We start from the raw sequence: 17,193 nt of genomic DNA, 5'->3' as shown, positions 1-17,193 counted from the left end.
TAACTGAACGTCAACGTTCCACATGGTCTGATTTCAATCGCTATTATCTCAAATTAGGCCTTTAATTGGCCATTATAACATTAGAAAACTGTTGTAATTACAATCCATTTGAAGTTGTTACAGAATTATCATGATGATTTACTTTAGTGAGTTCTTTATTTAACCATTTCATATTTCACAGCCAAACTAAATGAGTCATCAGTCAGACAGGTTAAGGTGTTTCTAATTGAACGTGACCTGAAGGTTAATGTTTGTCAGTTCATCATACAATATAACCATTGATTTCCACTCTCTTTCAGACGTCCGTCGTACAGACTGTGACCCAAAGAGCTCACAATCTCGTAGTGCCGCGGGTGGCTGTTTTTCTGGGTGCATTGGGAATTGCAATGTCTGGATACAGCTCTCGCCAACTCGCTGTTCACCACCGTCCCTCCACACGCATCCTGCACTGGATGTCCAAACCCGCCATTAATGTCGATAGCCCCGGTTCCCCAGGTCGAGCCCGTCTGGCTTCAGCCAATACTTCAATGGCATTCATCAAAAAGGATGAACAGGATCAAAAAATCAAAAGCACAGGTGACACCGAGCAACCTGTGAAGGCATCACCTGACATATGAAAACAAAACAAAAAAAAACCTTCAGCCATACAAGGGACTTGTGAGGTCTTACTGTGTAAGATGGAGCATAGTCAGTAATTTAGTCTGTAGTTATTTGGAAAGTGCCTTTGTACAAGAAAGCCAGTTTGGCCTGATTAGATTGTGTGTATTTATGAGGTTGGCCGAAGTTGCACAGATGATTCAGCAGATATGTGATAAGGACCAACTGTCGGTTTGCTGATGAGTAATACATTAAGTTGACATCCTTGTAAAAAATCACCTGCATTTTTTTAAAAATATGTGTAAATATACAGGCATATTGGTTTGATGATGTCATGCTTGGGCGCTGACACTGGTGGAGTGATATTCTGAAATCCACTGAATTTTAATATGCTGAATCAAGCCCACATACCAAGCATAATGTGCACATCAGTCAATGGCGTCCTAATGACTGGCTCTTTACTTAGAAATGTATTTACAGTCACAATAACACCCACTGTGACAGGCATGTTTCCTAAGCTAAACCACTTCCTGAAGATTAGTTTGCTAAATTTATTGACTAGGGCTTGTTAATGAGATGTAAACATACAGGTAGGCTGTGAATGAGTCAGGAGCTGATTTATTGGCTTGGTTTTCAGGTCTTACAGAGAGAATATGGTGTGTTTAAAAACAGTACTGTATACAGCACACAGAATGCAACTACATGCAGATATTTGGGATGCTTGTTCTGCTATGTTTTGTATTATGTATAATCTTTTTAAATGTTTATTTTAGCTGTTTTATATGGCTACAGTATTACAGCCCTAATAGCAGTGTCTATCTTATAAACAATACAAAAAATGTAGCTGTGTATGGATTTACAAGTTATGCAAATAAAAATAAATATAAAAATAATTTGTCTTAGCCTTTTTCAAAAGTCATTTAGTTTCATGGTGTATGTTTTTTTATTGCGGTAAAAATCACTTAAGTTTATTGCATTGCAGTAATTTAGGTCAGATAAACTAAAGGCTAAATAACATTATCTTAAACGTCTGTTTCTCCTCAAGGTAAGCCTTTAAATTAGGATTAGGGTCAGGTCAGCATCAGGTCAGAATTAAGGTTAAGGTGAACTGTCTGACAGGCTGTCTATAGAGTTCGTTAAGCTTTATAAATTAATACAAACCCTTAATAATGATGATGTTTATGAGAAGAATGTACTCGCACGTGACTCCTGATGGAAAGAAACTTTGTCAAAAACAAAAGTCATTTGATTTTAAGGGTGTTTGTCGCTCCTTCAAAAGCTGAGGACAGTAAGATCATTTGAATGAAGCTTTAGATCTAGTTCACGCCGTCTCCAGTAGTAGACTACTCCTCAGTCCTCATGAGGGGGCAAAAGGACCGTTTTTAACCGGGCTTCATACCCACATCCTGCAGTCTGCTCATGCTCTTGCTCTGCTCTCGTCCCGTAAAGCGGTGCGACTCCACCAGCGACAAACATGTAAAACTTGGAAGTCAGTCCCGGTGAATACAAGACCTTCGATTCGGTGTAAGCAACAAAACTATCCATTATTATTGTTTTCGCTATCGTATAGGTATATATATATTAGTCATTTGTATAATAATTATATGCGGTAATTTTTTCTCCTATATTGTAATACTGTCTGTTCGTGTAATCTTGTTTATTCCTTGTTTTTATTATATTGCTTTAAAGTTGTTGTTGTTATTACGACTTCATTAACTTATTAAAAGTTGCTGGTTCATTAAAGTGATATTATAAGTGATATGCTAGTTGATATTATTAGCTATAAAGTAGGAGAGGCTGGAAATTAAGTGTTGTAACGGCTTTAAATAAGTTTTAACCAATTAGAAATTAGGGGAAAAGGAAGTGGTTAATTATTGTTTTAATCCTGATCTGTTCTATTAGATTACAACAGTAGCCTATTAATTCATTAAACTGATTAGACTACAAAAATATTTTTACAGACTACAGCAATAAAAAACCAATTACATTATTAAAACTGTTAATAGTATTATCAGTATTAATAACAGTATTGCTTAAAATCGTCATGCTAGTTCTGTTGGGATCAAAATGGTAGCAAATTTAATTTAATGTTTGTTTTGTTTCTCTAAGTTTAAAATCCTATACATTGTTCACTTTAGACTGAGTGGCTATAAAAAGTTATTATGCAAACTATACAATTTACTTTACCTGTTGAACATACAGTGATGTAATGTCATTATTGTTGGGAGCTGTTCTTTAGAGACCAATCAAATGGTGCCATTTATCAGTTGTCTTGATATTATGACTACCAGTAAAAAACTGTGAATATTAATGAGTCAAAGGGATTATCAGTCTGTCTCTTCCCTACAAGACCCAATTTTATATTCTATATATTATTGATTTTGAATTGACATATAGAATATAATTTTACAACACTCCCTCCCTGGCCTCTCACAGCAGTGTAAATTTAGCACTGTCCATGGGCTTTTGCATTTTCATGCAAAGTTTACCACAAACCTCATTCAAATTTCCCTGCCATTGGTGCAGAGCTTTCTGAATATCTCTGAACTCAGTATGGGCAGAGATACTAATACAAAATATTTTTATATATATCTTTAGAGTTATTGATATGTAGATTTGGAAACACAACTCTGTTATTTGGATATTGGATCAATAGTTGGACATAGACCATGTGTGTGAATAAACTATGTGTATGATTTTCTTTGACTTATCCTCTAGAGTGAAACAAGCTGTTGGTAACATGGGGAATAACTCTGGAAAAGAACGACATGGGTCTTCAGGTAACTTGCTCTTGACAACAAGTACACACACACACATATTATGTGTTTTATTGAGATACCTCCAAGGTGCAGGGACATACAAAATAATTTTTCAAAAGAGAAAAAATATCAACAGAGACAGAGAGATATATAAACATGAAAAATAAGGAGAGAAAAGAGTGCTGTGTGACGCAGGTATGTGAATGTTGAATATTGAAAAAGAAAGAACTGCAGGAGAGTTATTAAATGTAAGAGAGAGAGAGAGTCATTATTGGAATACTGTATTGTACATTCTTCCCTGTTATTGGTGGTGTCCAGAGCCCTCAGACTCACTGACTCAGCAAACCTTTCCCACCAAGAGAGACGACAAAGACTTCTTAATGAAGAACACCCACCCACACACACACACACACTCACACTCACACACATTCAATCAAATCTGTTCCTGTTGGTTCATATTCAAAAAGAGCAAATAGTGAAACCTGCCTTTTTTTTTAGAAAACTTTTTTTCTTAAATGATTAGTTCAACCAAAATTATTCATTTACTCATTCCAAACTCGTATGATTTACTTTTGTACATGGTGCAAGTGTCATAAATTTAGTTTTTATGAAGCTATACAATAGCTTTGTGTAAAAAACAGACAAAATTTTAAGTTGTTTGTTGCCAAAATTTACCAATGGAGTATGAAAAATAAATTGATTTTATTTTTTTCAATCAAATCTGTTCCTGTTGGTTCATATTCAAAAAGAGCAAATAGTGAAACCTGCCTTTTTTTTTAGAAAACTTTTTTTCTTAAATGATTAGTTCAACCAAAATTATTCATTTACTCATTCCAAACTCGTATGATTTACTTTTGTACATGGTGCAAGTGTCATAAATTTAGTTTTTATGAAGCTATACAATAGCTTTGTGTAAAGAACAGACAAAATTTTAAGTTGTTTGTTGCCAAAATTTACCAATGGAGTATGAAAAATAAATAGATTTTATTTTTTATTGCAACATAACAATGGAAATTATATACAACATTTTATAATGATCATGGATTTTACAGAGCTTAAGGGAATAGCAAAAAAAAATGCAAAGGGCTTCCATAGACTCTTAAAATAATGGAACAAATTATACTTAAAATCTAGTTATTATGTCCTTCATACAGAATTCTTACTAAGTTGACTGATCTGAGAAGGAAAAGAAAATAAATGTTCTTGAAAGATACACTTAAAATAGGGGCAAAAGGATATTTTATATGTAATTTATTTATATTTTTTATTATTATTATTTTAAAATGCATTTAAAAATCTTGAATCATTCTTTTAAAAGATGTTTAGATATTTTACTGGAAAACCAGAACAAAATGTGATTAGGAAAGTAGTGTTGATAGTAGCGTCATCTATCCAGATAAAGAGACAACAAAAAAATCTGTATTAGATTTCATTTGGTAGTCACATAATTCTGTACCCAGACAGTGTCTTCTTGTCCCCTGAAACCATTCATATATTAACCACATTCTGAACATCCCATGAATAACAGAAATAAAGTTTCATTTCTATGACAGACTAATCTACGCACAGAAGTTATTATGTCAGGAAATGTTTTATTTTAAGAGACATCTGTCAGTTCTGAGAGCTCAACCTCTGTCTCTCTATAGGCACTGCTGCGGAAATGTATGAAACACCTCCCGCCTCGCCGTATAGTGTTGTTACTACCTGCTCACCAACCACACAATTGGTGTCCATTTCCAACTGTACAAGCACAGCCACCCCTGAATCAGCTCAAGACGCTCTGAGCTCCACCAATCAGAATGATGAGCCATTGTTGGACTGCAGGACAGGGCCTGCAAAGGAGGCTGAGGAGGGACTTAAGATGACAGAATCACCTGGGCAGGTGTCTTATCTCTCAGATGTGTGTATGAATGGAGACACAGAAGTGGACGCAAAACTTCTACAGGAGTGTTTGAACACACTGCAGCTTAACAACATTGAAGAATCCACGCACATATTAAATGGTGAGTTAGACAGTCATACTATGTCCATTCATTCATTAATTCATAAGCATGTACATATTTACATGAACTACATATACTCTTAAACATGTTGAATAAGTGTTCTACACATAATAACATTCTCAATGTAATCACCTGGGCAGGTGTCTTATCTCTCAGATGTGTGTATGAATGGAGACACAGAAGTGGACGCAAAACTTCTACAGGAGTGTTTGAACACACTGCAGCTTAACAACATTGAAGAATCCACGCACATATTAAATGGTGAGTTAGACAGTCATGCTATGTCCATTCTTTCATTAATTGAAGCATGTACATATTTACATGAACTACATATACTCTTAAACATGTTGAATAAGTGTTCTACACATAATAACATTCTCAGTGTATTACTGTACATGCATTCAGGGGTCTCAACTAGTGTCGCTGGTCTGTTCTGATCATGGACAGCAGGAAGGAAAACATGCTACATGCGAATAATAAAATGCAGTTAACCAAATAAGCATGCATATTTATATTTGGCTTGTCTTTTGTTGTTGAAATCGCTTCGCAGAAGATTTAGACGGTTTAGAAAACCTTGAACAAAACTGTGGAAGGTAAAAGGAAATACAACCCAGAGTACATCAAATATTACTTATTTATTTAATTTTTTATAGTTGGGTTGCCACTTGATATCCAATATTAAATCTGGGTCCTGAAGAATAACCTCTTGAAAACCACTAATACCTTTATAGATTTTTATTCACAGCTGTTGTTTACATAGTATTTATTAAACAATTGTATCACTTTTATCATATTCCTGTTTCTGTGGGTTTATAAAGGCAATAAACCATTTGAGGTCATGCATTGCAATGGTTTTACTACTGTTGTAAACTTAAAGTAACACATTTCCTTTTGTGGTTTATTGCTTTATTATGTGCTTAGCAAATACTAATATTATTTATAATGTGATTAATATTGAGAATCACTTTTTTTATGTTTTTCAGATTTGTTAAAATGTTTTCTGGTGGAGAGGGAGAAGATGAAGGAGGAATTGAGAAGTTGTAAGGAGAAGATTCAGGTGAATCACATTTGCTTCTTTTTGTAGCATCCATGTACTCTCAACTGATACATTGTGTCTCAGCTGCTCCAAACCCTGACATTCAGTTTGTGCTTGACACTTTGGTTTCTAAAATTCCCTCTTTTGAAGACAGGAAGTCACATTGTTCCCAGAGGTACAGGTCAAGGATTGCCTGATAACAGCCTGTCAGCTTCAGCAAAGGCTTATGGGACATGCAATCCTACAAATGACTCCTTTCCTGTCTTAGCTGAGGAATGGACATGGTTTTTGTGAGCGTTTTGTGTTTATGTTATTGTTCTCTAACATGGGCCTAATCTGGTAGTCTCAAGGAATCCGATTAAAAAAAGATATATTTTTGACAGGAATGAGGAAGAGAGGGAGGCAGAAAAGAGAAAAATTGATAAAGAAAGGGACAGCAAAGGAAATCATTATCCCTTGCATAGATTTCTGAATAGATAGATTTAGTATGAAAGAAAGAGCAAGTTTATTCAAATTAGTTACAACAACTTGTAAACAACAAAACCATTATCTGGTCTTAAAGTAGCTATTCAGGATGTCAGGCCTGCAGAAGTAGTAGGAGTGATTGAGACGCAGATGGAAACAGGGAGTGAACAGGAGATACTGAGGGGGATGTGGGGAATTCTGTTCAGCTCTTGCAAGAACAAAACTTTTTTGTTTGGCCACTGTGAGAGCAGAAGTCAGCATGTAACGACTCACTGACCAAACAACAGAGTGAATGTGTGTTACTGCCCAGCTTTCTGACATATCTTTACAAGTCAACTCAACCACTAATCACGCTTACATGAACCAAATTAATAATAGGACAATCAAGTCAACTTTATTTTATAGTGTTTTTTACAATAGAGATTATTTCGAAGCGGCTTTACAGTATTAAACAGGAAATTAATAGACTCAATCATGCAAACTTCAAAAATAGGACAAATCCAAATTCTGCTGTAAAGCAGCTGCAGCAAGTCAGTAGTGTTATTATTCAGCTCCAGTCAGTTCAGTGTTGGTTCAGTTCAATAACTGTGTAAAGTTCAGACAATAGTGTCATTATTCAGCTCAATTCAGTTTAAGATTTGTTCTGATCCAATAGTATCAGGGCAGTTTTTGCAACAAACATTGGGTTCTCCAGTTCTCTCAGTCGGAGGACTAGTTTTCCTCTGGCCAATTGATCTTTTTAATGTCACCAAATCAAAATCAACAACTCTTTTTTTTATGAAATGTTGCAGTGTTTATTTATTATAAATGATTTATCTGTGCATATAATTTAAAAAAATCATGTGCCCTCATAATCTTTAATCAGAAAAAATTAACTTCCCCTCCCTCTCACAATCAATGTTTTGTGCACTGGTGCAAGAGCGGGACAATAATTAGCAAATGACAACAATCCAATAAATTCCCAAAACAGTCCTGCTGTACATACACCATTCAAGATGCCGTTTAACTTGGATATATGTCAGAATACAAAAGAAAATTTAGTCACTATTTCCGGTTCATGTTGACTTTAAAATGTCATTAAAAATTACCTTTTAATCTGTCTGAAATCAGAGTTTTTCCGATGTTTGTTTGTTTATTTCGTTTTTATAGTCAGACTGACAAAGCTCAATAAATGCAATTGTAGCATGATTTCATCCAGCATGCGCACAACAGCAAGGCCAATTGTAGACTACAATTGGCCTTGCTGTTGTGCGCTTTCTCCAGAAGACAGAGATGATGCACAACATGTATTAAATCACTACCAGACAACTTTCATATTCACTCATAAGATTTAGAGTCACTCGCTTTGTAATATTCCCTGTTTCATTTTGACCTGAATCTAACACGCAATGTCAACAATCTCTCTCGCTCTGCTGGACATTGCTAAAATGCTAAAACCCATGTGCTAATAATGACTATACTCACAAAGCACAAAATATGTTATGGGTGTGTGTTTGATGGGTGGTGGTGGGTCCCTTCATCTGCAGCTTTTGTTTCAATCTTACACACACACATTATGAATGTAAGAAGCTGGCGGATCAGTTCCAGATGGACTGAGCTGAATGCAGGAGTCACACGCTGGCTTTGGGTTCGGCTGGAAAAACCTTTCCAAAGTGTATTAGACCATTGTGTCAGACGCACTTGTCTGTGGGCGCTTTTCTGTGTGTGTAGTCGAGTGTAGCGATTATGTAGTGTGTATGTGTGTGCGAGGGGTTGTCAAGTAGGGTGAGAGAGTCGCACTCTATCCACCCCCACACACACTGTACGAAAGCCCTAAAAAAGAGCAACAACTTCTTATCATCATGGGTGTGGTACTTCCTTAGAAATCCCACTGAGTCAATGAGCTGATGTCTAAAACATCACCACTGTCCAGAGAGAGAGAGAGGGAGGTGGGGTCAGTTTCTGTCCTGTCTGGATGACTGGAAAGCTATGAGTGTGAGCAGAGAGAAAGACAGAATTTAATGACTTTAACAAGGTTGGGTGATTGCCAACATGTGTTAATGCTGTTGCACTCCGTTCTTATTCATCAATAAAATGAAGTGTCTTTTCAGAGCAAATGGTTCAGGAATTAAACTGGCTAATAGGAAAAGCTTTCTTTTGCATCATAAGGTAAAATGCTTGAAAATCCCTCCTGTGACAGACCATTCTTATTATGAAGTCATTGAGGATGCGTTATATCACTAGTAATAATCACTGGTCTTTTCATTTCCTTTAAAAGCTGGAATACAAAACTTTTGCCCTGAAGCTAGTTGCAGAAAGTCAGAGACAGCTTGCAGATTTTGGTCAGTCAGAGCTGACAGATTTCACAGAAAATGGCATAGTGTAAAATGGGCACAGACCGATTTTTTAGCTTCTGACTGATTCAGTCGCTCACTGATTCCAGTCGGAGGATATCAAATGTGTTTGATATTTTGAGCTGATTTGAAAAAACATTGTTTTCATTTGCCATGCATCTCCTCGCAACGAGGCACATGTTTGTGGCTGAGTTTGTTGTTCGGATTTCTGAATAACTTGAAAGTCTGATTTTCAGTCGTTTAGTTTATTTTTTTCTTGCTGTAGCCATTTACAAAGTCAGCAGATGTATGATGCCTAGTGTTTTAAAATCTGTTCAGATATTATACGACATGTAGTGTATTCTTTAGTGTATTTCAGAAGCAAGATATTTAATACTGGTTTGAAATGTTAATTGTAACATCAATAAGTTAAACTACAGATTTAAAAAATAATTGTAGTGCATACAATACTACAAAATTACACAAAGCTACACTGCTAAACAAAGTGTGCAGCCAACAATTTTACATTGTGCTTTGCCAAATATTGTAAAGGGTTTAAAATTTAAAACACATTGCAGAAATACCTAAATACCCCCCAATGTCTGTGTTCCTATATTTGATAGACTCTTATGTGTGAGAAAGTGTAATGTTGTGTATTCTTTTTATAATCAGCTCCAGCTGGGGTCTGGAGGCCTCGGAGTGATGAAGAGGGTCCTGAGACTTTCCCTGCTCTCTCTCTCTCTCTCCTCCTACTCTATTTCCATCCTCCTTCAGTGTTATTTGTTTAGACAAAGCTGGGGTCTTCAACCTTTTTCAGGTTAAGGTACTACCGTCTAATCTATGAAAACATGCATATAGTATCAATGTATACATACTTATGATGCTTTTGCTGTTATGATGCTTACATTGTAAAGCCATTAAAATAATCATTACAGAAGTCAAGAACCATATAATTTTATAACTTTGGCTAAAGGTAACATACCAGTATTTTTGCTTAGTGTCGTTTTTTTTCCCCCCACAAAATAATAGCTCTATAGCTCATAGCAGCCTTCCAGTTGGTCTCATGTCTCAAAGTTTCTACATACAGTAGTTGTTCTCCACCCTTTCATCTTATTAACTTTTTCTTTTCTTTTTTTTCTTATGAATTTTCCCCCAATTTTGGAATCTTTTGTCCTAAATGACTTTGCCTGCATATTGTCCTCACCTTTTTCTGTTTTATGTTGTTGTAAAGATTTGCAAAATAATGAGCTACTCACTTCGATAACTTTAGTAGTCAGTCGTTTGTCTTTATATGAGTCAGTTTCTCTCTGGCTGAATCAACACAGAGTTTCAGTCAGTTCTAATGAGAGAGAGACAAGAAATTAAATAGATGATGAAAGAGAGAGAAAGAAAGAATGATCAGTCATGATGTTTTTAAATTGTGATAATGAAACTATTTGTTTACATGTGCTATCATTCTAGGGAATCACTCTTGTATTTCTTGACATCTAACTATTTAGAAATCACTTTATCGTCAGGACATGCTCAAGGCTGCAAGCGGACAAGGATTCCTGAGTGTGTGTGTGTAAATATGAAATGGCCCTGGACCACTGCATGTAAATAGTACAGGATACGTTTCATGTCTCTGAAAGAGGACTCGTTACTGATCTTGCTGAGACGTGCAGAACAAGCTCAGATTTCTAAGAGTGAAGTTTAATGTAAGCATATTGTGTGTGTGTGTGTGTGTGTGTGTTTAGCAAACAGTAAGCTGTGGACAGCAGCACAGTATGATCACCATAGCGGTGAGATTCACAACAAACCTTTTGACCTCATAGACTCACAGCTGAGTTACAACTCTATCCAAGAGGAAAACATTCATATCCTCGGTCTACTGCTCTGCTCTCAAAGACCAGAGACCCACTTCCTCCTAGTAATACTGTCTGTTTTGGAATAGAGTAAAGACACCTTGAGGAACAGGTTTTTTTGGCATGTGTGAACAGCAATGTTCCCATCAAATTGGTATATATATTTGAATATATTGTGTATATTTTATTATAAAACATTTAATTAAAAGATGTATTTTTATTATATTTACATACCAATTAATATGACTATTGTTATCTCATTCTGTAGGCAGAACGCGAGGAGTGGCACCAATTCCAGGCTGACCTGAAGGTGGCGCTAGTGGTTTCAGACAGACTGAGGGCAGAAGCTGAGGAAGAGCTAAGTACTTTAAGAGCAGCAAGGCGGGACCTGGGCACACAGCTAGCCAATGCCTTGCAGGGTCGCCGGGAGGTCGAAAGTCAATTAGAGAGCCTCAGAGTTGAGCTGGAGCAGAGCAAGCAGAAACTGAAGCAGGTCACAGGCAGCCACCAGGGGGCGCCGGCAATTAGGGGCCTAGAGAGACAAGTGGAGGGTTATGGGAAGAGAACTGGACCCGAAGATCAACTGTGGACAGATGAAATGAAGGGAAAAAGAGAAATGCGCATCTCTGGTACTACAGAGAGGTCAAGGTGAGTGTTTTCCAGTTATGTCAAAAAATTGCCATAAAATAAATCCTATACATACAATGGTGGCCAAAATTATTAGAACACTAGTATTTTCATCAGCTAAATAAAAATGGTTTTAAGTCAGTTATTTCTATCTTTTGCTGTAGTGTGTCAGTAGGAAATATCAGTTTACATTTCCAAACATTCATTTTGCCATTAATTGTAATAATCCAGTGAGATTTTTGTCTGACAACAGCCAGTGCTGCACACAGAGAAATGATCTGATCATCATCCAGTTCTTGAAGCATCTTGGAGATGTTGTCACAGTTCTTCTGGATTTAGTCTGTCTCAGTTTGTTCTGTTTCTTCATGTCACTCCAGACAGACTGCATGATGATGAACAGATCAGATCTCTGTGTGGAGCACTGGCTGTTGTCAGACAAAAATCTCACTGGATTATTACAATTAATGGCAAAATGAATGTTTGGAAATGTAAACTGATATTTCCTACTGACACACTACAGCAAAAGATAGAAATAACTGGCTTAAAACCATTTTTTATCTGGTGAAAAATGAAAATACTAATGTTCTAATAATCTTGGCCACCACTGTACAAAGGCTCAAATTTTGAGATTGAATAAATGCACAATATAAACATTTAATGTAAAATATACCGGTAATACAATAATACAACTAACTTACAACAATGTGCAATATTGTTGATCTTTTGTAACGATAATTAATACTAATTCATTTTCATTGTCAGTTCATGTCAGCTGTGGTCCATTAAATAATATTAACAAATACATCTTTTGATTTTAAGAATTTATTAGTGAAGGTTGATATTAATGTGAACATAAAGGTTTATGTGTTAGAAGTATTTTTCATTGTTAATTCATGTTTGCTAATGTAGTTAACTAATGTTAACAAATGTAACCTTAATGTAAAGTGTTAACAATATACTTTACAATATTATGATTGATAGTACAAATGTCTATATCTTTTAGATGCCTTTTCTCTGTATTTTAAATTAGTGTTTGGTTGGAGTTTCCGTTAATAACAGCTTTGTTTTGGAATGAATCTGTTGAGTGAATGATTGAATAATTGAATGAATCACTCAGTACTCTAACAGATGCTCACTCATCACTACCTACTGATGTAATTATGGAACACTCACAGAATAAATAAGTTTCTTGTTGATCTGAATCAAAAGATTCAAGTCTATTATATGAATCATGGGACATGTACTAGTTTGGAAATCAAGGTAATGGACCTGTTACATCTGAACATGTTAGAGTGAAGTCAATTCCTCTGTATGGAATCAATTTCCACCTTTGGAATCTAAAGTACTCTTGATTCCCAACGGAATCAAAGAATGGATTCCGATTCAGTCTAATTCATGTTTGTCTGTTCATCCAGTGAGTTCCTTCAAGAAATCATTGTGAAGCAGAGCACAGTTGATGCATACCTTAGACATATGCGATTTGACCGATAGACAACATTGTTTAGTGATTCTAAATGATTCATTGTTTACAGTCCACAGTCTGTCAAAGAGACAGTGTGACCCATGTTACATTCATGGATCATTCCATCATTTTGCAGGAGCCTGTGCCGGCTGCCCTCAGATTACCCTGTTGTTGTAGTAAATGGTACTTCCCAACCTTCCGTTACTATGACAACAGTATCTGTGAGTAGAAAAACAAAAAAATATTTCCTTTTCTGCTATTTTCAGTCTTTCGTTTTTGGATATTTATGATTATGTATCTAAAATATTTAACATTAAAAATCAGTAAACAGTGTCTAATAACTTCAGACTTCTCAGAGCAAGACTCAAGCAGTAAGTTTAGACCAACAGAACAACAAGACCAGCTCCAATAGAGGTGTGTAAACGGGTTCCATTTGCACAATATCCAGTTGACTGGATTTCACTGAATATTTGTTCCTTTGCTAGCATACCAAACTCATACGGACACAAATTATTTATTTAGTGTGCGTGTCTATGCATGTCCAACAGATAAGAAAGTGGAGAATTCACTCCTACAGACATGCAACTCTTCGGTTTTAGATGTGACAAATAAGATCAACAGGACAAGGTGAATCAAACACTGTTACCTGTTTTTCCACCCTTCGTTCATGAGAAACATTATAGTAATTTGTCAGATAATAGAGAACTGACATGAATCACCTTTCCCATCAGGACACAGGAGGATTTCCTATCAGGACTCAGGTCGCTGAGGCTTCATGGCAGCTCCAGACGGAACTCCCTGCTTCGCTGGTGTCAAGGAAGAACTCAGGGATACAAGGTACTGAATTCAACCAAACTAAACTAAATAGCTGACAGATCAAACTTGGCAGTCGGCCACACACCCCCTAGTCTCAGCCTCAGACAGCATAGACCACCCACAATCCTTTCACTGACTGTCTGATGCACATTGTACACACAACTGAAAAGCACTTTCTCAGTCTGGAAAGCTCTAGTCTGACACACAAGGTATTTTTTTACCAGTCTGCCTGCAAGAGGAAGCCTGGAAGTCGTGTTTATAAGTTACTGGGTTGAAACAACAAACACTTTTAAAGATTGAAATAGTCACTGAATTGTTTGTTTTTTGAGACACTTAATAGCAAGTCAACTAGATTTACACTGCAATTTAAAACTTTAGGGTCAGTACAATTTTTAAAAAGAAATGTATTGTTTATGTAGCAGAATTAGTATATTTATTTTAAAATGTATATATGCATTCAGCAAAGATGCATTAAATGAATGAAAAGTGGCAGTAAAGACACTTATAATGTTACAAAAAAAAACTATTTCAAATAAATGTTGTTCTTTTGAACTTTCTATTAATAAAATAATCCAGAAAAAAATTATCTTACACACACATATATATATATAGCACAGTTTTTACTGTATTTTGATCAAATACATGCAGCCTTGGACATAAGAGACTTCTTTCATAAGCATTTTGAACTGTATTGGTTATGTATATTCTGTTGTGTTTATCTGTGAAATAATAGGGACTTTTTTTGCTTACTATGTAGAATATATAATATATATATATATACTATACAGTAGTCAACATTTGAAGTGGATCAAAAACTTTCATCAAAGTTGTCCTAAAACCTAAAACCAAAATGTCTTAGGACAACTTTGATGAAATTTTTTGATCCACTTCAAATGTTGACTACTGTATATCTAGTGTATCTGCCTGTCTCTGTCTTATTTTGCTGCCTCCTGTCTTTCTTTCAGAATATTGAGATCACTAATTTCAGCAGTTGCTGGGTGGATGGTGTGACCTTTTGTGCGATTTACCACAGTTACCTCCCCTCTCACATACCATATGACAAACTCAGTCCAGAGAATAAGGTAATACACACTTCATACGCATGGCTTGCATGCAAACATATTAACATAAGGGTTATGATAATGGTGATGGTTTTATCCACAGAAAGAGAATCTCACTCTTGCATTCCAGACTGGAGAAAGTTTTGGAATCTCTGCATCGCTGGTGCGTGAACTTGAGTTTTTTTCTAAACAGTTGTATTTAATTTCATAACTCAATCATGTAATTACTACACCATGATTCAGCCACCAAACAAATCAAGCAATGCACTATTAATTAGTTCCAGCTTGAATTAAAAAAAACATCTGTCAGATATTGGTGCTGACTTCAGATGAGAATGAGAAACTTGACAGGCAAGATGTGAAAATGACTCAATCATGATTGAATAGACATGTGAATAACTTAGATATGATTGATTAGATATGTAATTGGCTCAGAAATGATTGGCTAAACATGAGAATTACTCAGACATGACTGACTGGATATGTAAATGCCTCAGACATGATTGGCTGATATGATAATGACACAATCGTGATTCAAAAAATAACTCAAACATGATTCATGGAAATTAATCAAATATGACTATTAGTATGATTTTGTGTGGTTGTTCATTTCTGACTAACGTTTCATTGTGGTTCCTCAGACGGTGGAGGAGATGCTAAAAGAAGAAGCACCGGACTGGCACAGAGTTCTGGAATACGTAGAGAGCATCTACCGCCACTTTGAGATGTAAGACTGGGAATATATACACGTCCTGATCATTTATACCGTGATCACGAATGCTTTCAAAATTCCACCACAGCAACAGTATATTCTCAGAGGGGAGCACACAACTTAAAGAAACCTTAAAGTGGACCTTTAGGATCTTTAGCTGTTGGTCTGCGATCGGATTTTCGGACAAAACCTAAGAGGTTTGTAATAGAGAAGGTTTTGCTGGTTAGCATGGCCTGCTAACACTGCCACATATTCTGACTTCTTGCAAGCAACAAATGAATTGCTTGTTTCATTATATTATATTGAAGAGCTGTCAAATGGACTTAAGGGCTTGTGACTATGTGCTCTCTTGATGTGCCATTAACCAGTCAGCATTTACAGCTGAGGTGATTAGCTCAAAATTGTTTGTGCCAAGAACTGAGAGCCCGAAAAGGAAGCAAGCAGGTTGCTTACTTCTGGGGATCCTGCACCAATTTTGCATTCACACCACTGAGATGAGCTGGAATGCTATTGAATAGCTTGTCCTAGTATTATAGATCTCCTGAGAAAGGCTGGAGTGCCAGTGTAAAGTAGGGTTTTGAGTTGGATGAGGAGTGTCCATCAAAATGACTGTTTTGTTTGTTATTGCTGCTTTCTGCCCTCTGTTGGTTTTCATTTGGTATTGCAGTTTCAATTTGTTGTTTGTCATTTTGCTCTTTTTTATTCAGATTCTTATACAGTAAGACCTGGACTACAGTATAAATCTCAAATCACAGAAATCATTACTCTTGTATGTGTGCCATGTTTTTTTCGCTGTGATCTGATTAAGGAACCGATCTGATTCATTCAGCAGCTGTAATATCATCATGTTTTGTTGTCTTTGAGCCCCAAAACCATCATTGATATTCTGACACCAAAGTACCATTAGTGTGATGTATATATTAAAGGAAAATAAGATTCCAAAGACAAGCATTAATAAATCAATGTTTTGTTTTTACTGTTTAGCTCTGTTTTTCTTAATGCGCATTCAGACGTGTAGTTTTCCCTGACAAATTCGTGAGGCTTGGCAAGCCTGTTTACGTGAGAATGTGTAGGAAAAATGTAGGACTAAAAGAAAATATTCATGAATTTGAAAGGGACATTTAGGCATCATAGATTCAACAGCCTCGAATGTCAGTGGCTGCGCAAAATTATTCTGGCACAAACATTTACGCACAAAATTGTTTCTCCATTCTCTCTGTCACCGTTAGAAATTCCTATTTATGTTTCTATTCCTAATTTCCGTTTTAGTGGTTTAAAGACGTGGTCTTTGATATATGGACGTTCCTGTTTTAAAATAACCGAACAAAGACCAGCTGACTGACATATGTTTATTGTATTCGACCACTTAACTTCCATATGGGACAGACACGTCATAATGAAAGATGTGAAAGTTATGTGCCTAAGGGAAAATATTTCTCCAATGAAGATGTAAATTTTCCATAACAAACGTTTCTTGGAGAAGGCTTGATTAATCTAGG

The 17,193-nt window shown here is 36.0% G+C and overlaps 1 protein-coding gene across 1 annotated transcript; it reads left to right on the top strand.

Moving 5' to 3' along the window:
• The first annotated feature begins 2,062 nt into the window (after window positions 1–2,062).
• Window positions 2,063–16,884, top strand: LOC107721833 (cytospin-A). Its single transcript, XM_016530005.1, has 12 exons — window positions 2,063–2,119; window positions 3,316–3,377; window positions 5,003–5,359; window positions 6,343–6,416; window positions 11,285–11,664; window positions 13,242–13,326; window positions 13,453–13,519; window positions 13,654–13,732; window positions 13,837–13,942; window positions 14,887–15,003; window positions 15,086–15,145; window positions 15,624–16,884. Exons 2-12 carry the CDS (start codon window positions 3,338–3,340, stop codon window positions 15,711–15,713), a joined length of 1,455 nt encoding a protein of 484 aa, XP_016385491.1. The 5' UTR covers window positions 2,063–2,119; window positions 3,316–3,337; the 3' UTR covers window positions 15,714–16,884.
• The last annotated feature ends 309 nt before the right edge of the window (window positions 16,885–17,193 follow it).

This window comes from Sinocyclocheilus rhinocerous, unplaced genomic scaffold (assembly GCF_001515625.1).
Source record: "Sinocyclocheilus rhinocerous isolate Xijiao unplaced genomic scaffold, SAMN03320098_v1.1 scaffold432, whole genome shotgun sequence".
Classification (NCBI taxonomy): domain Eukaryota; kingdom Metazoa; phylum Chordata; class Actinopteri; order Cypriniformes; family Cyprinidae; genus Sinocyclocheilus; species Sinocyclocheilus rhinocerous.
Note: the sequence above shows the minus strand (reverse complement) of the source record. Positions and strands in the feature narration are given on the sequence as shown.